The 16,609-nt window shown below is 60.0% G+C and overlaps 1 protein-coding gene across 3 annotated transcripts; it reads left to right on the forward strand.

Annotated features, from left to right (window-relative positions):
• Positions 1 to 6,507: 6,507 nt before the first annotated feature.
• LHX8 (LIM homeobox 8) lies at positions 6,508 to 16,345 on the forward strand. 3 transcript variants are annotated; one of them, XM_068952158.1, is made up of 9 exons: positions 6,508 to 6,624; positions 7,026 to 7,187; positions 7,301 to 7,459; positions 9,404 to 9,525; positions 10,932 to 11,152; positions 11,626 to 11,729; positions 13,856 to 13,951; positions 14,885 to 15,068; positions 15,751 to 16,345. In XM_068952158.1, exons 2-9 carry the CDS (start codon positions 7,107 to 7,109, stop codon positions 15,825 to 15,827), a joined length of 1,044 nt encoding a protein of 347 aa, XP_068808259.1. In that variant the 5' UTR covers positions 6,508 to 6,624; positions 7,026 to 7,106; the 3' UTR covers positions 15,828 to 16,345. The 3 variants fall into 3 exon arrangements, with proteins under 3 accessions (XP_068808259.1, XP_068808260.1, XP_068808261.1); XM_068952159.1 differs by lacking the exon at positions 6,508 to 6,624 and adding an exon at positions 6,643 to 6,763; XM_068952160.1 differs by lacking the exon at positions 6,508 to 6,624 and adding an exon at positions 6,796 to 6,927.
• The last annotated feature ends 264 nt before the right edge of the window (positions 16,346 to 16,609 follow it).

Below are 16,609 nucleotides of genomic sequence, written 5' to 3' on the forward strand. Positions count from 1 at the left end.
CTTTAGACACAATATCTGTCTGGTCAGACTCCATTCTTGCACGCAGTACCTAGCTGTAGCTATCACAGCTGGGTAGTGCTTCCGTAGCTCCGCGTGTGAACAGAATCCACACGTCTCCTCCCGCGCCTCCGCCACGCTTCAGCTCTCAGATACTTGCTGGGGGATCCTGCACATCCCAGCTAACACGGAGACATAAAGCAGCAGCATCATATGTCCTGGCCTGCTCCTACACAAGAGCTCGGGGCACGATCAGCCATCGATATGAACATCCCCCCAAAATGCTGGCATGAGCTGTGGACACAGCAGATGGAGTGCGGCGAAGGCAGGATACATGTAATTTCCATTTCTGAACTCTCTACTATTTCGTTTTACCAGAAAACCCAGGCTCCCAAAAGAACAGTGCAAAGCCAACGTGGAAACTCAGCAAGAATCACTGCGCAGTATAAACAGCAAAATACGAGGGAAAGGGGCCACCTCTCCCGCTCTGCTCGCGGCCGCACGGCTGGCAGAAGCTCACGGACCTTGCTGGGCACAGGAGCGGCAGGCTTTGGGGGACTCACCTCCCCACCTGCCGAAACCGTCGACCCCAGCCCCGGACGGGCTCCACGCGCTGGGAGCCTTGCAGCGGGAGGAGCAGGACAGCGCGAGGCCCAGGGCGCTGCCGTCCTCCGGCACAGATCCATGGCGCTCTCCATCTCGCACACCTGCCTCTCGTGCCAGCAGGGGTGATGCACGCTGGTGCAGCGCTGATGCCCTAAGTGCCTGGGAACTGTAACAGAGCAGCGCCAGCGCCGCCGCCAGCGCCACGCCAGCGCCACGGCAGCGCCACGGCAGCACCAGGGCAGCCAGCCCACGTGCCACTCGGCTCCGCGGCTTCTTTCGTCCCGTGAGTCCCCCTCTCCCTGCGAGCTGGATACATAATTTTTCTCCTGCTCAAGCACCAACATTTAGATGGTCCTGAGGAGCAGTCAAACACTAGACAGAGAAGTGCTGCTTTGTGTAAAGCTTTTTCCAGGTAACCAACCAGAGCTGACTCATTTTTGAATGTTTATTCGCACCGATTAAAACCAACAGTTGCTTTGCAGTCTGCAGCAGTTCCCTCTCTCGCTTCTGTCCCCTTCATTGTAATGGCAAACTGAAGCAATGAAAAGAAGGTTATCCTTAGGGGATGAGCAGACCGCTAGATGACCATAAGGTGCCCAGATCAAAAATGCATTTTAAATCCTGATCAGTGTGCTTTTGTGGGTGAGCAAATTGGTTAATCTCTTAGAAAACTGCTAGGAGCAGACAGGGGGCCAAAAAGAGCTGTGCTAAGGGCTGCCGGAAATTTCCTCTATCTTGTCACCTGCCCAGAGGTACTGAACTGCTTCCAAGCACAAAAGTCCAAAAAAGTAGTTGTCTGGGCTGCGATACACCCCATCTCGGTGATTCGTCCCGGAGTACCATCTCCTTGGCACCACGTAAAATTTTCCCACTTAGTTACATGAGGGTCAATCCAGAGTCAACAGAGACGTATCAGTGTAAAAATGATAAATACAGAGAGGAATAAGATCCTCTATTTCTCCTTAAAACACTTGGCTGAACACCTGCAGTCTGTGCACTTTCAAGAGAAATGCATTTTATTTCAGAGCATTACAGTAGCGCTTTGTACATACCAGTCACAAAATTATAAATCTTGTGTAAATCTTGATTCCCTGCTTGTAGAGACACGCAAACGTTTTGGCAATTGTAACCTGTGGGGATCTTGTGCCGGGAGGTTCTCTGCAGTGTTCAGACCCGGGATGAATGAATCACCTTTTGTCACGAGCTTACTTCCTAACCTGTCAGCTCAGTACACAACACCTTCTAGCGATATGTGCTGCTTTGAACAGACTTTTTCATCTTAATACACATATGATGAACATCGCATTAACCTGTAGGGCGATAAATTAGCTGGGGGAGGCTTTGAGCGCTCACATCTTGAAGCCGGGTGAACGCGCACTTTGATTCACACGGCAAAGAGCAGCCCCGGCGCTGACGCTCCGGAGCGCTCGGAGCCCCTTGGCGACGCTTCCACGGCCTGGGAACCGCCGCTGCCCGGACCACGCTCTGCGGGGCGCCCGGAGCTCTCGGCGGGGCCTGGTGCGCTGGGAGACGTGCGTGCTACAGTGTCCAAGTGGCAGACCTGGACTCCTGATCTGCCCCAAGCTAAGCAGTATTTGCGGAGAAGTCCCTTGAGGGCGTCTGCAGCTGAGCGCCGAAGAACCGAAATTCCCGAGTAGCCGGGCGCTTCGAGGGCCCCGGGCAGCCCGGAGCGGAGCGCGGCCGCTGCAGGGTGCTGAGGCGCGGGGGCGGCGCTGAGCACCGCTCCCGGGCGGCCTCCGGCCTCGCAGCGGCAGGATTTGCTCCCGAGGCAGCGAACGTGATTTTCCCGGGAGACGCGTTCGCGGGTGGCCGGGGGCGGCGGGGGCGGCCGGGGCGGCCGGGGTCCCCAGGGCGGAGGCGCCGCGGCGCCGGGCGCGGAGCCCTCGGCTCGTCCCGGCCGAGCCGTCCGGGCGTCCGCAGGGCGCGCGGCTCCGCGGGGGCGGCCCGGGGCCGGGGGCCGCCCGTCCAGCCGCCCCCGGAGGCGCCGTGCGCGCCGGCCCCCGGCCCGGCCGCACCCCGCGCCCAGCCGCTCTGTCTCGGGGCGGCTGCTCAGTGTCCGTCCTGCAGACTCCTCTCCAGGCTCCTTTCTTTGCCGCCTCGGCCGTCTCGGCGCGGAAGCCGCTAGCGGCTCGTGGGAAGCACCGCCGGGGCCGACGCCAAGAGCAACCGGCCCGGGCGGCAGCGGGGCGGCAGCGAGCGGCGCCCGGCCCGGCAGCGCGCCGCCGACGGGGCGGGCGGGCTCGGGGCAGCCGCCTGCTGCGCGGCCCCGGGGGCCCCGCGGCTGGCGCGTTGCCGCCCGACCGCCCGCGCCGGGCCGCGGAGCGGGTTGGCTCGTGGCAGCAGCGAGGGGAAGGGAAGCGAGCGGGCAGGCACGACAGCTCCGGGCCCCGCATCCGGCCCCTCGCCGCCGAGCGCCGGCGGCACCGGCCTCCGCAGCTGTTTATAAACACCCAGCGGTGCTTTCGTTGTTTTTGCCATCCAGTATGCTAAGGGCAAAATCCTCTTCTACATAATTTGATCACTGCTCTCACTTCTCTCCCCCAGCACTTTGCACAGCTGGCAAAGATGCTAAAAAAGGTCAACTTCTTGATTAAGTTTTCACCGCTATTTCAGGAACGAATAGATGCGACCCTTAGTTCAAACGCGTTCATGTTTCATCCCGCTCGGGGTGCAGGACCAATGTTCGCAGTGCGGGGACCAAGAGGTGACAAGAGCAGAGCCGAGTAAAGGGCGCCCAAGCATTGCGGTCACGCACCGGGTGCCCCAACGCCTCTGTCCGCGTTTGCGCTTCCTGCAGGGCGAGCGCCGCTGCCGTGAAACCAAGCAGGTCTGCACCCCCAGACGGCCCGCCCGCCCCCTCTGCTCCGTCTTGTTTTGTTTTCCTGCAGAGAAAACGGGGGGACACAAAAAAGGGCAAATTGCACCGAGTTCTGGTCACCGGCGAGGGAACCAGCGGCTCGCTCACCCGGTTAGGGAAGAGCAGCGGCTCGCTGTGCCGGAGCTGGCCCTTCGCGTTAAGCGACAGAGCTGCGCGCCCCGAGCACAAGCCGCGCTGCAGCTTCGGAGCAAGCGGGAGGGGGGCAGCCTGCCCCAGAGGAGCGCTCTGCGCTCACCTGGCTTTGCAAAACAAAAGGTTAGGAGAAGAGTAGGTTCGTTTGCCTCTCGTTAGACCAGCCCAGAGCTGAGAATTCTGCAGCTTTTGCCAGTGGCTGGAACCGGTGGGGATGCAAACTCCGGAAGAGCAAGCCCGAGCGTGCTGGCTTGATTGTCTTGCTTATCTTATACGTGCCCCTGAGGCCCCCACAGCTCAGGACACTGTGCGCCACAGACGGAAAACCTCTGCATGCCGGCAGGTGCGCAAACAGGAAAGCACGTGTAAGAGGATGGCTGAGGCAGGAGAGGGGAGCGCCGTGGAAGTGATCCCCGTCCCGCGTGCCGTCGGGCTCTGCCCCGACCCCGCCGGCAGCTGCGGGCGGCGGCTCGGCTCTCAGGGCACCGCCGGCGAGCGGCCGGGGCCGCCGCCAAGCCAGGGCAGGCACCCGAGACCGCCCTGCGGCAAGTCGCTCCCCGTCGAGCCCGGGCCGCGCCGGCACCGGCACCGGGCGGACCCGGCTGCCCCGCGCAGCCCCGACGGCCGCGGCGGGTCGGGCGGCGCCGGCCCGCAGGTCGCCGCCGGTTCCGCGCAGCCGGCCGGCACCGGCCCGGCCGCGCCGCCGCGGGCAGCTGCGCACCGCGAAGCGTTTCGTTCCTCCGCGGCCGCGGGCAGCCCGCGCCGCTGCAGCCTCCCCCGGACGGATGCCTCCCGCCGCGCGTGTTTGCGCCGCGGAGAGTCCACAACGATGCTCTCTTGCTAAAACCACCCTAAATCTCCGGGGCCGGCGTTTCCTTCGAGCTGCGCTGCGCCGTCAAATATCGAGGAGGTCCCTCCTGTATGTAACCGATTAGCGCTGCCACCCACACGCATCCTTGCGCTGCTTCTGGGAGAGCGGAACGAGAAACAGGCGCAGCCCCACGGCCGGCGAGTCCCGCGGCAGCGCCCGCTCCGCGCAGGGAAGCGCGCTCCGCCGGGCGCTCCGCTCCGCAGCGCCGAGCCGAACCGGGTCGGGCCGGGCCGGGCCGCCCGCTCCCCGACGGGTCCTCCCACCCAGCCCCGGGCCGGGCCCCGCTCCCCGGCGGGTCCCCCCACCCCGCACCGCCCCGAGCCCCGCTCCCCGGCGGGTCCCCCCATCCCACCCCGCCCCGATCCGCGCCGGGCCCCGATCCGCGCCGTCCGAGCCGCGCGTCCCACCCGCGTGCGCGGAGATAGCACCCGGGAGACCAGAGCGCGCCGAAAGCGGAGATTCCCTAACGGGTGGGCAGCTACGTGCTTTCGCTTCCTCAAAAAACGATGCTGGGAGCATTCACTGAACACCGAGGGGCGCGTAAGCACAGCGATGCGACTTATTGAGAGACTGGACTTTGCAGAGAGAGCCGAGAAAACCGCGCAGCCGAAGCACGGGTGGAGCCCGCATAACCAAGCGTAGGCATTTTCCACGTCCACCCTATCGAGACTGTGGCATTTCTGGCCTCTTCTCGGAACTAACGCGTCCCCAGTAGCTCGGGAAAAACGTGCACCTCCTGCGAGGCATCCCCGGCCGGGCAGGAGCGAGGCGCCGCTGCCTGCCCGTCTCGGCGCGGGTTTGCGGGCGATTTGTGCTTTTTCTGTGCTTTCACGCTTCCCGTCCGCCCACGGCGGCCGGGGCTCCCTCCCCGGCCCCGGCCCCGCGCAGCCCCCGCGGGAGCCCCGGCCCCGGCAGCCCGACGCCAGCGCGCCGCCCTCCGCCGCCCCCGTGGCTGAGAACCGCCCGCTCATCGCACGCGGGCCGGCGGGGGAGCCGCGCCGAGGAGAGCGAGCCGCAGCGCGGAGCAGCCCCCCCCCACGCGGTTTCCCCCCGACACGCGCGCCCCGAGTTACGGCCGCGCCTTCGCCAACGCCGCGGGGAACAACGCGCGCCCTGATTTCGCTGGCTCCCGCGGCTCCCGTTTCCGCGGAGCGGAGCGGAGCGGCGTGCGTGCCCCGAGGGCCGGTCGTTTCACAGAAACCTCGTCCGCCGCCCGCCCCGGGCCAGCGCGGCGCCCGCCGCCTCCGCGCTCTGCCGGCCGCCCCGCGCAGGCTTCGCTCTCCGCCCCGGCTTGTCGCGGCCGGGGGGCGGCGGGGGCCCCGTCGGGCGGCGGCCGCCCGGGTCACGCCGCCGCCGCGGGCAGCGCTGCCCTCCGCGGGTGGGCGGCGCGGACACCCCTCGGCCGCGGGGCCGTCGGCCGCGCCACCCTCGCCGTCGGGGCGGCGCGGGGAGCCCGCCCGCCTTGCTGCCCCGCAGCCGACGGCGCCGTCGGGGCGGAGCCCTGGGCGAGCCGCCGTCCCGGGGCGCGGCAGCTCCGCGGCTCGCAGCAACGGTGGGAACGCGCACGGGCGGCAAGAGGCAGGTTTTGCTCTCGCGTTTCTCGAGAGCAGACTCCCCTTGCTGGCGGCCGGCTCGGGCTCGGGCTCGGGCTCGGGCTCGGGCAAACCTCGGCGCGCTTCGCCGAGGCTCCGCGAAACGTCTCGCGCCTGTTTGTCTCCCGACGAAACTGAACCGGAGAGAGGGAAACAAAAGGGATGAAAGCGTAACGGCAGCTTTAATTAAAGCCACCTGGCTAGCGAAACACGTGCGGAGAAGCGGCCACCTCGGTCATTTACCTCACCTGCGGCGGCCAGGCTGGGGCGTTAGCCGCCGGGAGGCCGGGCGCGCGGCCGCGGAGGGGGAGCGCGCGCGGGCGCGGCCGGCTGCGCGCCTCCTCCGCTCGGGGACGTTTCCTGCCGCTGCCGGCGCCCGCCCCGTCCCGTCCCGTCCCGTCCCGTCCCCCGCTCCGCGGACGGGCAGCGCGGCGCGGCGCGGGACCCCGGTGCTCGCCGGCAACGCACCGCGGCCTCTGGGGCTCGGCTGCAGGCCGGGCTAGGGCTGCGGCCCTTGGGCAGCCCAGGTGCTCCTCCTCAGCTCCAGGAGCGGGGTTGGGGGTGGCGCGGGGGGCCGCGGGTCCCTGCGGCCGGCAGGACGCGCTCGGGGTTTCGGCAGCGCGGAAAAGCCTCCCCCGTTCGCCCTCCTCGCCGCTGCGGAGGGAGGTGTAACTTGAGCCTCTGCTGGGGCTGGGGCTGGGGCTGGGGCGGGGGGGACGGTAGCGGCAGGCGAGCCAGGGGAGGGGGGCTGGGGGTTGTGTTGCCCCCTCCCTGAGCGAAACCTGGCGCGGGCTCGCTGGAGGCGACAGCCATCTCGCCACGCTCAGAAGGCGGGTTTTGCGCAGGAGGGGAGGCCAGCCGGGCCGCGGAAGGCAGGTCCCCGCGCCGCCGGCCCACCCCCTCGAAAACAAAACTTTTTTTCCCGCAGGCGCTGAGCGCAGAGACCTGCAGCGCGGTGCCCGGCAGCCGCGCCGCCCCTCGCGGAGCTGGTATGCGGTAGGGCTGGGCCATGTATTGGAAGAGCGACCCGATGTTCGTGTGCAGGCTGGAGGACAAGGACCTGCCCGCGCTCGGCGCCCCCTCGGAGAAGGTGAGCGGGCGGCGGGGCCGGGGCGCGGGGCGCTGCGCGGCTCCCTGCGCCGTCGGCGGGCCGGGCCGGGCCGGGGCGGCGCTGACGGCGCTCTCCCCTGCGGCTGCCCGCAGGCGAGCCCCGCGGCGGCCGACGAGGACTCCTGCTCTTCCTCCGCCGCCCTGTCGCCCTCCTCCTCGCCGCGGTCCATGGCCTCGGGCTCCGGCTGCGGCCCCGGCAAGTGCGTGTGCAGCAGCTGCGGCCTGGAGATCGTGGACAAGTACCTGCTGAAGGTGAGCGGCGCCCGCGCCCGCGTCCGCGCCCGCGGCGGGACCTGCGGCGAGAACCGCTTCCCGCCCAGGCGGCGGCGGCGGCCCCTGCCCTGCGCAGCCAGCTGCGGGCCGGGCCGGCGGCGCCGTCGGGGCCGGGCGGCGGAGCGCGGAGCCGTCGGAGCTCGCCCGAAGCGCTCTGCCCCGCCGGGGCTTGCTGCAGAAACGGGACTTGGAGGAACGCGAAGCTAATGCTAGGCGGGTCTGCGCGATTCGCGCCTTAGAGGAAAAGCGAGTCGCCGGTTCTGTTTGGGCAGCGCTTTTCTGCGTTGCGATCGTGTTGTTCTGGTATGCCGTGGGGGGATGAGAGGAGAGGGGAGGAAACTCATTGCTCAGGCCACGGATAACTTCCTTTGGTTTTCACCCCTCTGGTTAAGCAGTGGCAGTAGGAGCTGCTCGTTATTGGCCGCGAATATGTCTCGTAGTGTAGTGTCGCCAATGCAAGGGCGAGAAGCGGCGCTCCGGAGGCGCCCGGCTCCGCGGGGAAGGCGCCGCGGCAGCCGAGGGCAGCGCGCCTCCGCCGCCTTCAAAACTGACTCGGATCATTTGAAAAACAAAGCAAAACTCTAAAAGCACCCGCTGCTTTAAGCACAAAATTTTCAAGCTTTGGGGACCGTTGGGATTTTCCGGGATCGGAGCTCAAGGCTGAAGTCAGAAAATCGTGCCAGAAGTCGCTCGCTCCCCGGCGCTGGTCGAAGCCGCGCTCGTCCGGCGGAGCGGGAGGCGGCGAGGGGGCGGCGGGCGGACGGGGCGAGCCGCGTAGGCAGCGCGGCGGGAGCCCCCGGCGCGGGCGGGGGCGCGGGCGGGTCCCGCGCGGGCGGAGGCCGCCGCCAGAGCCCGGGGCGGCCCGAGCGGCCGCTCCGCACCCGGCGGTTCCCGCTTTGTCCGGCAGCGCTCCCCGGTCCCCCCGCATCCGCTCCTTGCCGCGTGCGATATACGGTGTGAGATGAGAACTGGGCTGTAAAGATTTAAGAAGGAGGAGGAAAAAAAAAAACCCTACCTCATTGTTTAACGTAATTCTTCCTTTTTAGCTTGGGATTATCTAGGCAGTTATGAGTTAATTTTCATGGTCACTGGGAGTCTTGGGTTTTCAAAATATTTGAATTGGTTTAGCTGGTGTGTGATGCACATGTCTGCAGGGTAAGGAATTCTCTTTATAATCACGGGGAAAAAAATAATAATTGCACACAGTTTATTTGCCCAGACGTTAAACATGGCTTTTTGAAACTGTGGCTTCCTATAGCTTTCCATGGCTATTTAAAACTTCACTATGGATATTTTACTTTAAACTATTAAAACAATGGCTGACATTTTTTGAACATTTTAAAGGATTTAAATTCTAAACGAATTTGAAGCTCCTGCTCCATTTACAAACTTGGCTTTACCAGATATCCAGCAATAGATGATGTGTTTCGTGGTGTGTTTATATTTGGCAGACTTTTTAATTTTGTTCTGTCAGTACTTGCATGTCAAAATCGCAGAGAGCTTTGCAAAGTCCGTTCTTTGTTAGGCAGGTCCTTCTGCAGACGGGGGAAGTAAAAGCGCAGGAGCTAGCTGCCTTCCCAAGGTCACGCGAGGCTGTAACTTGCTCTGTTACTCCAGTGCTGTGAGAACAGAACTGGGCACAAAATATCTACCTGGAGCTTGAATCTCTTGCTTCCTCTTCCTGTGCTTTAATTGCAAAGCCAAGAAAGCGTACACTGAAGACCTTCATCAAATTTGTTAACCCTTAACATGCATGCAGTTCCATAGGAAAAGTGAATGGCCTCGAAGATAAGTTTTCTGTGAGTCGCTTATGGTATGTGCAGTTTTTGGCCTCTTCTGTACGCGTGGAAAAAATAATTGTTGTGAAGCTGGGGTACTGATCCTGGTGGCACAGACTGAGGGGATGTCGCCTGTGTTTTACAGGTAAACGACCTCTGCTGGCACGTGCGCTGTCTCTCTTGCAGCGTTTGCAGAACATCTCTAGGAAGGCATACCAGCTGTTACATCAAAGATAAGGACATCTTCTGCAAACTTGATTATTTCAGGTATATCATACAGAAATACCATTTTATTAGATAACATGTCACACCTGCTTGTCAGGTGTCGCTTAAGCTGGAACTAAAATGTGCCTTTAGGCTCCGTTTCTTTTGCTGGATTTATTTTCAGTAGTTAAATCCTGACCTTTCTCACAAAGGGACTTGAAGTCCCAAGTCTGTCTAGTATAACTGCATGCTAATTCTTTTTTTTGTTTTTTTTTTTTGAGTCGTGCATAGCTACTGCTTTTATAGAAAAATTTACCTCTGTACAGAAAATAATGTATGTACAGTTTAAAAAAAAAAAAAGTCCATGTCCCTACTGCAATGCAGGTTCCAAATTTATCATAAATGCAAGGAGTCACCCTTGGGTAATGCTGCTGGAGAGGGCAAGGCAGATTTGAGGGGATATTCAGGTTAGGATAGCGTTCCACTGGTACAGGACTTAGGCTGTTTTAGCGCTTCTGTGCGGTACCCTAAAATAACCCCCTTAGACTTCGAAAGAAACTTTCAGCAGTTATAACTTTGTATGAGCAATGTAATTTAGAGCATGAAGCATTCTTAGATTGAGGTCTAATCCTCTAAGGAAGAATATTATTAATTTTTGCTTGCATTGAAAGGCCTTTTGGCCCTGGGACTCAAGAGACAAAGCCTTCAGTCCGGAAGGCAGCGGGAATTTTGCCGTTAAGTTTGGTTTGAGCGCTAGGGCTTCCCCAGCGCAGGACGCCTCTGGGACCCTGCTGGGCGGTGGGTGGCTCTCGCCCGCCTGGTCAGCCCTGGCGCAGGGGCAGGCTGGATGCCGCGTCCGTTCGGAAGAGCAAATCAGTTAAGCGTGACTCTAAATATGAACTTGCGAGTCTGCAGAAATTTTCAGGACAAACGCTTATCTGGGTAATCAACACATTCTGGTTGCTCGTTTCCTCTTGAAAGGGAAATATTCTGTCTTAGTAAGGTAAATATTTGCAGATGTTTGAATTTCTTTCAAAGGTGACGCAGTCATGCTGTGATAATTACGGGAATAACACCGAAGATCTAGGTTTTCCCCTTTCTGCTGCTGAGGTGAGGGACTGACTGGTCAGTGAAGGACGATGCACCCGCTTCGCTCGGGTGATGTGAAATATGTCTGAATAACTGGGAGTTCAGAGCGCCAGGCCCGTTGCTCCCATCTTTCGCTGGCAGCTTTTCAGCGAGGAATTATCTTTATAACAGGAAAGAGGAAGAGCTGCGCGTTCGGGTAGCTGCTTAAAGAAAGACCGGTTACAGAAGCGAAGGCAAAATTGTGCCGTCTAACCTAGCGGGTGTAAGCTGTCCCTTCAGGGAAGGGCGGCTGGGCGGGCAGCGGCGCCGGCGCCCCGGTCCCGCCGCGGCGAGCGCCTGGCCGGCCGCCTCAGCCTGCTGTCCGCCTTCCTCGTCCGCAGGCGGTACGGCACCCGCTGCTCCCGCTGCGGGAGGCACATCCACTCCACCGACTGGGTCCGGAGGGCTAAAGGGAATGTCTACCACTTGGCGTGCTTCGCCTGCTTCTCCTGCAAAAGACAGCTCTCTACCGGAGAGGAGTTTGCCTTGGTGGAAGAGAAGGTCCTGTGCAGGGTACATTACGACTGCATGTTGGACAACCTGAAAAGAGAAGTTGAAAATGGTAACTAACGGACTGCTTTTGTCGTACGCTGTTTGTGGTTCAGTTGCAATTGAATTGCTGGGCTTTGCTTCATCTGCCCCATTAAAAGAGGTACTTATCCAGCTTTACTAAGGCTGGAAGCGCAGGTTCTTGAATTCAAGCAATGTGCAAATTATTTGATGTTTCCAATTTCCTTTTTATAGTTTGTACAGCTTGCTGCCTAGCCTAAGGGAAAGACAGCAAAGCGCATCTAGCTGATAAACTGTCACGCTGGACGCGCTCCTCGCCGGGCTCGCGAGGCAGTCGGCTGGCCGTGCTGGGTAGCGGTGCCAGACAAATGAAATCTTGAACAGAACGTGGCCTTTTTCCTCCAAGCTCTGCTGCGGTCAGGCGGCCGAGCGCTGCTAGCCGCTGTTTGAGCGCGAGCTGCTTTATGAACAGCAGTTTTGAATGTTTAGCAACCTTTGTTTGTTTGTTTGTTTTTAACGCTTCAGGCAATGGGATTAGCGTGGAAGGAGCGCTGCTAACAGAGCAGGATGTTAATCATCCAAAACCAGCGAAAAGAGCCCGGACCAGCTTCACAGCGGATCAGCTCCAGGTAGAGGAGTGTCACTGGGAACGTGCGTGGTTCAGGTGCAGGCGGGACGTGACTCCCGAACCCAAAGGGAATGGGATGCACGAGGGGGCAGGAAAAGGCTCGTCTGTTCCAAGCTATTTCCCAAATTGTCAAGACGCAGCATGTTTCTGGAATAGCTCGTTAGCGGCGGCAGTTTTACATGAAATAGTTACTCTTCGAGCTTTTTATTTCCCTGGGGGCAGCCAGTAAGTCTGCCGAGTGGAAACAGAGGCGGGTCTGTTGGGGCTGCTGGACGAAGCCCGTCTGAGGAGACGTTTCCCTCGCTGCGCGCAAGGAAGAGGGACTGCTTTCGGGGTTAGGCAACGCGAAGCGCCGCCGGGCCGGGGGCCGTGCAGGCCCTGGGCGACCCCTCCTCGCTCCCCTCGCCTGGCGGAGGAGCGGTCCGGGGGCCCTGGGGGTCCCGGAGCGGGGACGGGCCGGGGCCTCGCGGGGCTGCCGCCGCCTGTTGGCCCCCGGTCACGGCCCGGCTTCAGCGCTTAACGCCAGCGTTTTAGGAGGGAAAAACACCCTCTCGCAGCAGCGGTGGAGGAAGAGCCGGTCGGGAGCGCTTGGCAGGGCTTCCCGGCGCCCTCCCTCGAGCGCCTGGCCCCGAGGGGAGCCGGGGGGGGGGTGCGGGGCGAGCGCCCTCCCTCGAGCGCCTGGGCCCCGGGGAGAGCCGGGGGGGGTGCAGGGCGGGCGCCCTCCCTCGAGCGCCTGGGCCCCGAGGAGAGCCGGGGGGGGTGCAGGGCGGGCGCCCTCCCTCGAGCGCCGGGGCCCTGAGGAGAGCCGGGGGGGTGCGGGGCGGGCGCCCTCCCTCGAGCGCCTGGGCCCCGAGGGGAGCCGGGGGGGGTGCGGGGCGGGCGCCCTCCCTCGAGCGCCTGGGCCCCGGGGAGAGCCGGGGGGGGTGCAGGGCGGGCGCCCTCCCTCGAGCGCCGGGGCCCTGAGGAGAGCCGGGGGGGTGCGGGGCGGGCGCCCTCCCTCGAGCGCCTGGGCCCCGAGGGGAGCCGGGGGGGTGCGGGGCGGGCGCCCTCCCTCGAGCGCCTGGGCCCTCGCGTCGCGGCTCGGCCCTGAGGAGAGCCGGGGGCCCGGTGCCCGGGCAGGCCGGGGAGAGGGCGCGCGGAGGCCCGTGGCCAGCCTCAGCGGGGGCTTGGGGCTTGGCAGCCTCCTGGCCGTCGTCGAGCGGCGCGCGCGGCCCGGCCCAGCCCCAGGAGGCGCGCCGGAGGGACGCCCGGGGTAGCGCGCCCCGCGGGGGCCCTCTCGTGCGAAGGGACGCCCGTGCTTTTTGGTGCCCTTGTACAAAGCTCGGTAGGGAAGCAAAGAGCCGCAGCGTTTCCGAACGCGAAGAGAAGGCGTGTGAATCTCCGAGACGAAGCGGGCAGAGCTTGCGGGCCTGCGGGGGACAAAATCCAGAGGCGAGAGAGCGCAGCTCCCCGGGTTGCTGGAGAAAGCCTGCAGCAGCCCACGAAGCCGTAGTCCGTGAACTCCCGCAGGCGCCGGAGCTGCCCGCCCGCCCGCTTCCCCGGAAGAGGAGCTCGCACAAGGAGAAGCGCTCGCTCTTTGCCGCCGTCGGCTTTGGCGGCGGGCTCGCGGGCGGCCTGCGGCGGGGCAGCCCCACGGGGCGCGCGGCGGGGAAGAGGTTTCGCTTGCGGTCCTGCCCGTCCCGCAGGAGGCAGCGCCCGCGGAGGCCCGTCGCCGCTCGTCCCCCCGAGGTGGTGCGCCGCCTGCTCCGCCGCTGTAGGCGCTTGCTTCATCAAGCGCGTTTGCACTGGTTTGCAGTGAATTTCTGCCGGTTCCTTCTGAGGCGATCGTAACTGGACGCCTCTTCCGTTGGTGACTTGGGCCAAACGACTCGTTTCCTTCGTTTCGCGTAAACGCCTCGGTTCAGCCAAGGGGAGGAAGGGGTGATGTCCAAGTTTGCCGGGGGGTTCATCCTTTGGGGGTGTTTCTTTCCCTTAACATGTTGGCCAGCCTGTTTGGGGACCAGTCGCAAGAACGCAGTTCGCCGAGCACCGGCCAGGAGCGGGAGCGCAGCCTGAGAGGAGTCCTGCTGCTGCTGCTGCTTGAGCGCTGTGCCCCGAAAAAGGCAATCTCTTCCCTTGTCTTTGCAGGTTATGCAAGCGCAGTTTGCTCAGGACAACAACCCCGACGCACAAACGCTCCAAAAACTGGCAGAAAGAACAGGCTTGAGCAGGCGCGTGATACAGGTGACTGTGCCGAGCTACTTGGCCAACACCAAGTCGGGGACTCGCCCCTAGGAAAGGCTTAGTGACAGGTTTTTTCCTGAAATTATTCTGAGATGGACAAAGAATTAGTCTGGCAGTTTAGGCGTAACTTCAGGTGACGTCCTCAGAGACCAGATTAGGTTTAGAGCGACCACGTCAGTTTGTTGGGAAAATGTGCTGTGTTCCCCTTGTACTTTGTGCGGAGGATAACTGATCTTCCAAAAAGTAACCCCTCAGCCTAAACAGTATGAAAATTGATGCTCAGCTTTGCTTTAAAAAAAAAAAAAAGCAAAAAAACCTGACTTTAGCCCATTCTGAAGAACTGCACTTTTTTCAAAACTGCTTGTGATATGACACAAACACTTGGATTTGTTGAATATTATTGATGCATTTTGCAGAGCAGAGTTGAAATGTATTCCTGTCCCATCCAAAATTGAAAGAAAAAATTTGGACTCTTCTTTAGCTTAACCAGCCCGGAAGTTTGAGCGCGCCTCTATAGAGATGAGGTCTTTGGCAACTGCAGTCAAGCTTTAAAAAACCGCGAAGCTAGCCCACTTCAGCGTGGAAGGGAAAACAGGCGTCCTGTGAAACGTGTCTCGCTGCTGGCCGTGTCCGGGCCCAGGAGGGCCGTGCCCCGTGCGGCACCCGGGGCAGAGGTCCCGACCGCGGGGCCGTCCCGCAGCGCAGCCAGGTCGCCAGCCGGCCCCGCGCTGCCCCTGCTCCCTCCAAGCTTTCCCGTCTCCACCCAGGCGTCACGTGGGCTTAGGGTGGGTGTTTCTTTTGAACTGTCAGCGTTATATTCAAGGTCCAGTGTGCTAACTGAAGTCAGCTGAACCAAAACTCTGAGGTTTTTATCAAAATAATGTCAAAATAGAACGCGGTTGACCAACGTGGCGTGTGTTTCCCCCTCTTCAGGTGTGGTTTCAGAACTGTCGAGCACGCCACAAGAAGCACGTTAGCCCTAACCATTCGTCCACTGCTCCCGTCACGGCGGTGCAGCCCTCCAGGCTCTCTCCACCCATGCTAGAAGAAATGGCCTACTCCGCGTACGTACCCCAAGACGGGACCATGTTAACGGCTCTACATAGTTATATGGATGGTAGGTGCAATAACTTACTGTAACTCTGTGCGTATCCGAGTAGAACGGGAACAGCTGTAGCGGGAACAGTTTGCCAAGTACTAAGTAAAGCTTAACAGGTTTCTCATTTCCAGTATTCTTTACAGAATATCTTAATACCTTATCTGCTAGCTATCCCTCGTTAAGAGGTATACCTCATTGCTCGCCTAGCAATAGCTCTTGACTGTAATAACATAGCTGAAGGTCTGGCTATGAAGATCACTTTTTTTTTTTTTGTGCTTTCTCCTTACTATGATTATTGGTAATAAGAAATCAAACACCTTTTTTTGGTATTTCTAATAATGTAGCATCAATATTAATAATTTTAATGAAAGCTGTGTACCTCCCACTCCCTGCCCCTTACCCCAAGACTTGTAGGTGCACAGGTGTTAGTTTTGGACTTGCACGCAGGGCACTAAAGGGAATACGCTACCTGGCGGGCAGGGTCCGCGCTCGCCCCCCGTGGCGGCGGTGTCGGGAAGGGGCTGGGAACGCCTGCGCAGCCGCCTGGTGCCAGACCCAGCGGGAGAAAGCAGCTTGCTTGGGTTGGTAAAACCCGTGCAGCTGGGACCTGTGAACCATTATCACGCAGCAGGTTTTTACTCGTTTGCCATCTTTTTCTACTTCCAGGGAAGCTGACCAGTAAATCTTTCTATTTTTGTAGCTCATTCACCTACAGCTCTTGGACTCCAGCCTTTGCTACCCCATTCAATGACACAACTGCCAATAAGTCACACCTAACTTCTTTGTCAGGGATATAAACTATTAAGGATGTAACCTTAAGTCATTTAATGTGTATTAAAATATCATTGGAGAGATATTAAGGTTAACTTTTTATTTAACATCTAAATCGTTTTCAAGACCATTTTTGCTGTCCGGTATGTAAGTATATTTAGCCTGCAAGACACTTTTATGGATTCTGCATAAATAACTATTATGTTGTTTACAAGCCTTATTAAACACCTTTTTGTAATGTCTGGAAGTAGTCCACTCTAGTTATGTATTTGTTAATTTATTTGTCATCAAAAGAGCACTTTGCCTAAAAGAAAGGACTGACAATTGTGCAAAATGTTTACAATTCTTTGTGAAATTGTAGTTTACCATTAGTTTATACTTGTAAGTTATTGCTGAAAGTATTACCTGTATTTGAGTTGTATACAGCCTATGCGTTAAAGCTTATTTCTGTGAGCTGGCAAGAATAAATTTTGGTTGCAAATATTTTGAAAATGAGCTGAATAAAGTTTCTGCTGTAGCATGCTAAGCGAACGTTGCTGTGTTTGCGGCCGAACTGTGATCGTTCACGAAGTGCTTAACTTTAATCTCCAGTTTTAAGAGAAGGTCCCTGGCGTACTTAGGTACGGTGCACCAGACCCCTTCCTTCAGAAGTGCTCAGCTGTGTCGACTGATTTTTAAAAAGAAATCCTTCCGGAGGCTTTAGATTGGTCTTGGAACACCCCAAATTATATGTATATATACATATATGTCTCCTTTAAAGTAAGTATATTCACAAAATTGCGCTATAC

The sequence above is a fragment of the Struthio camelus genome, chromosome 8 (assembly GCF_040807025.1).
Source record: "Struthio camelus isolate bStrCam1 chromosome 8, bStrCam1.hap1, whole genome shotgun sequence".
Lineage (NCBI taxonomy): Eukaryota > Metazoa > Chordata > Aves > Struthioniformes > Struthionidae > Struthio > Struthio camelus.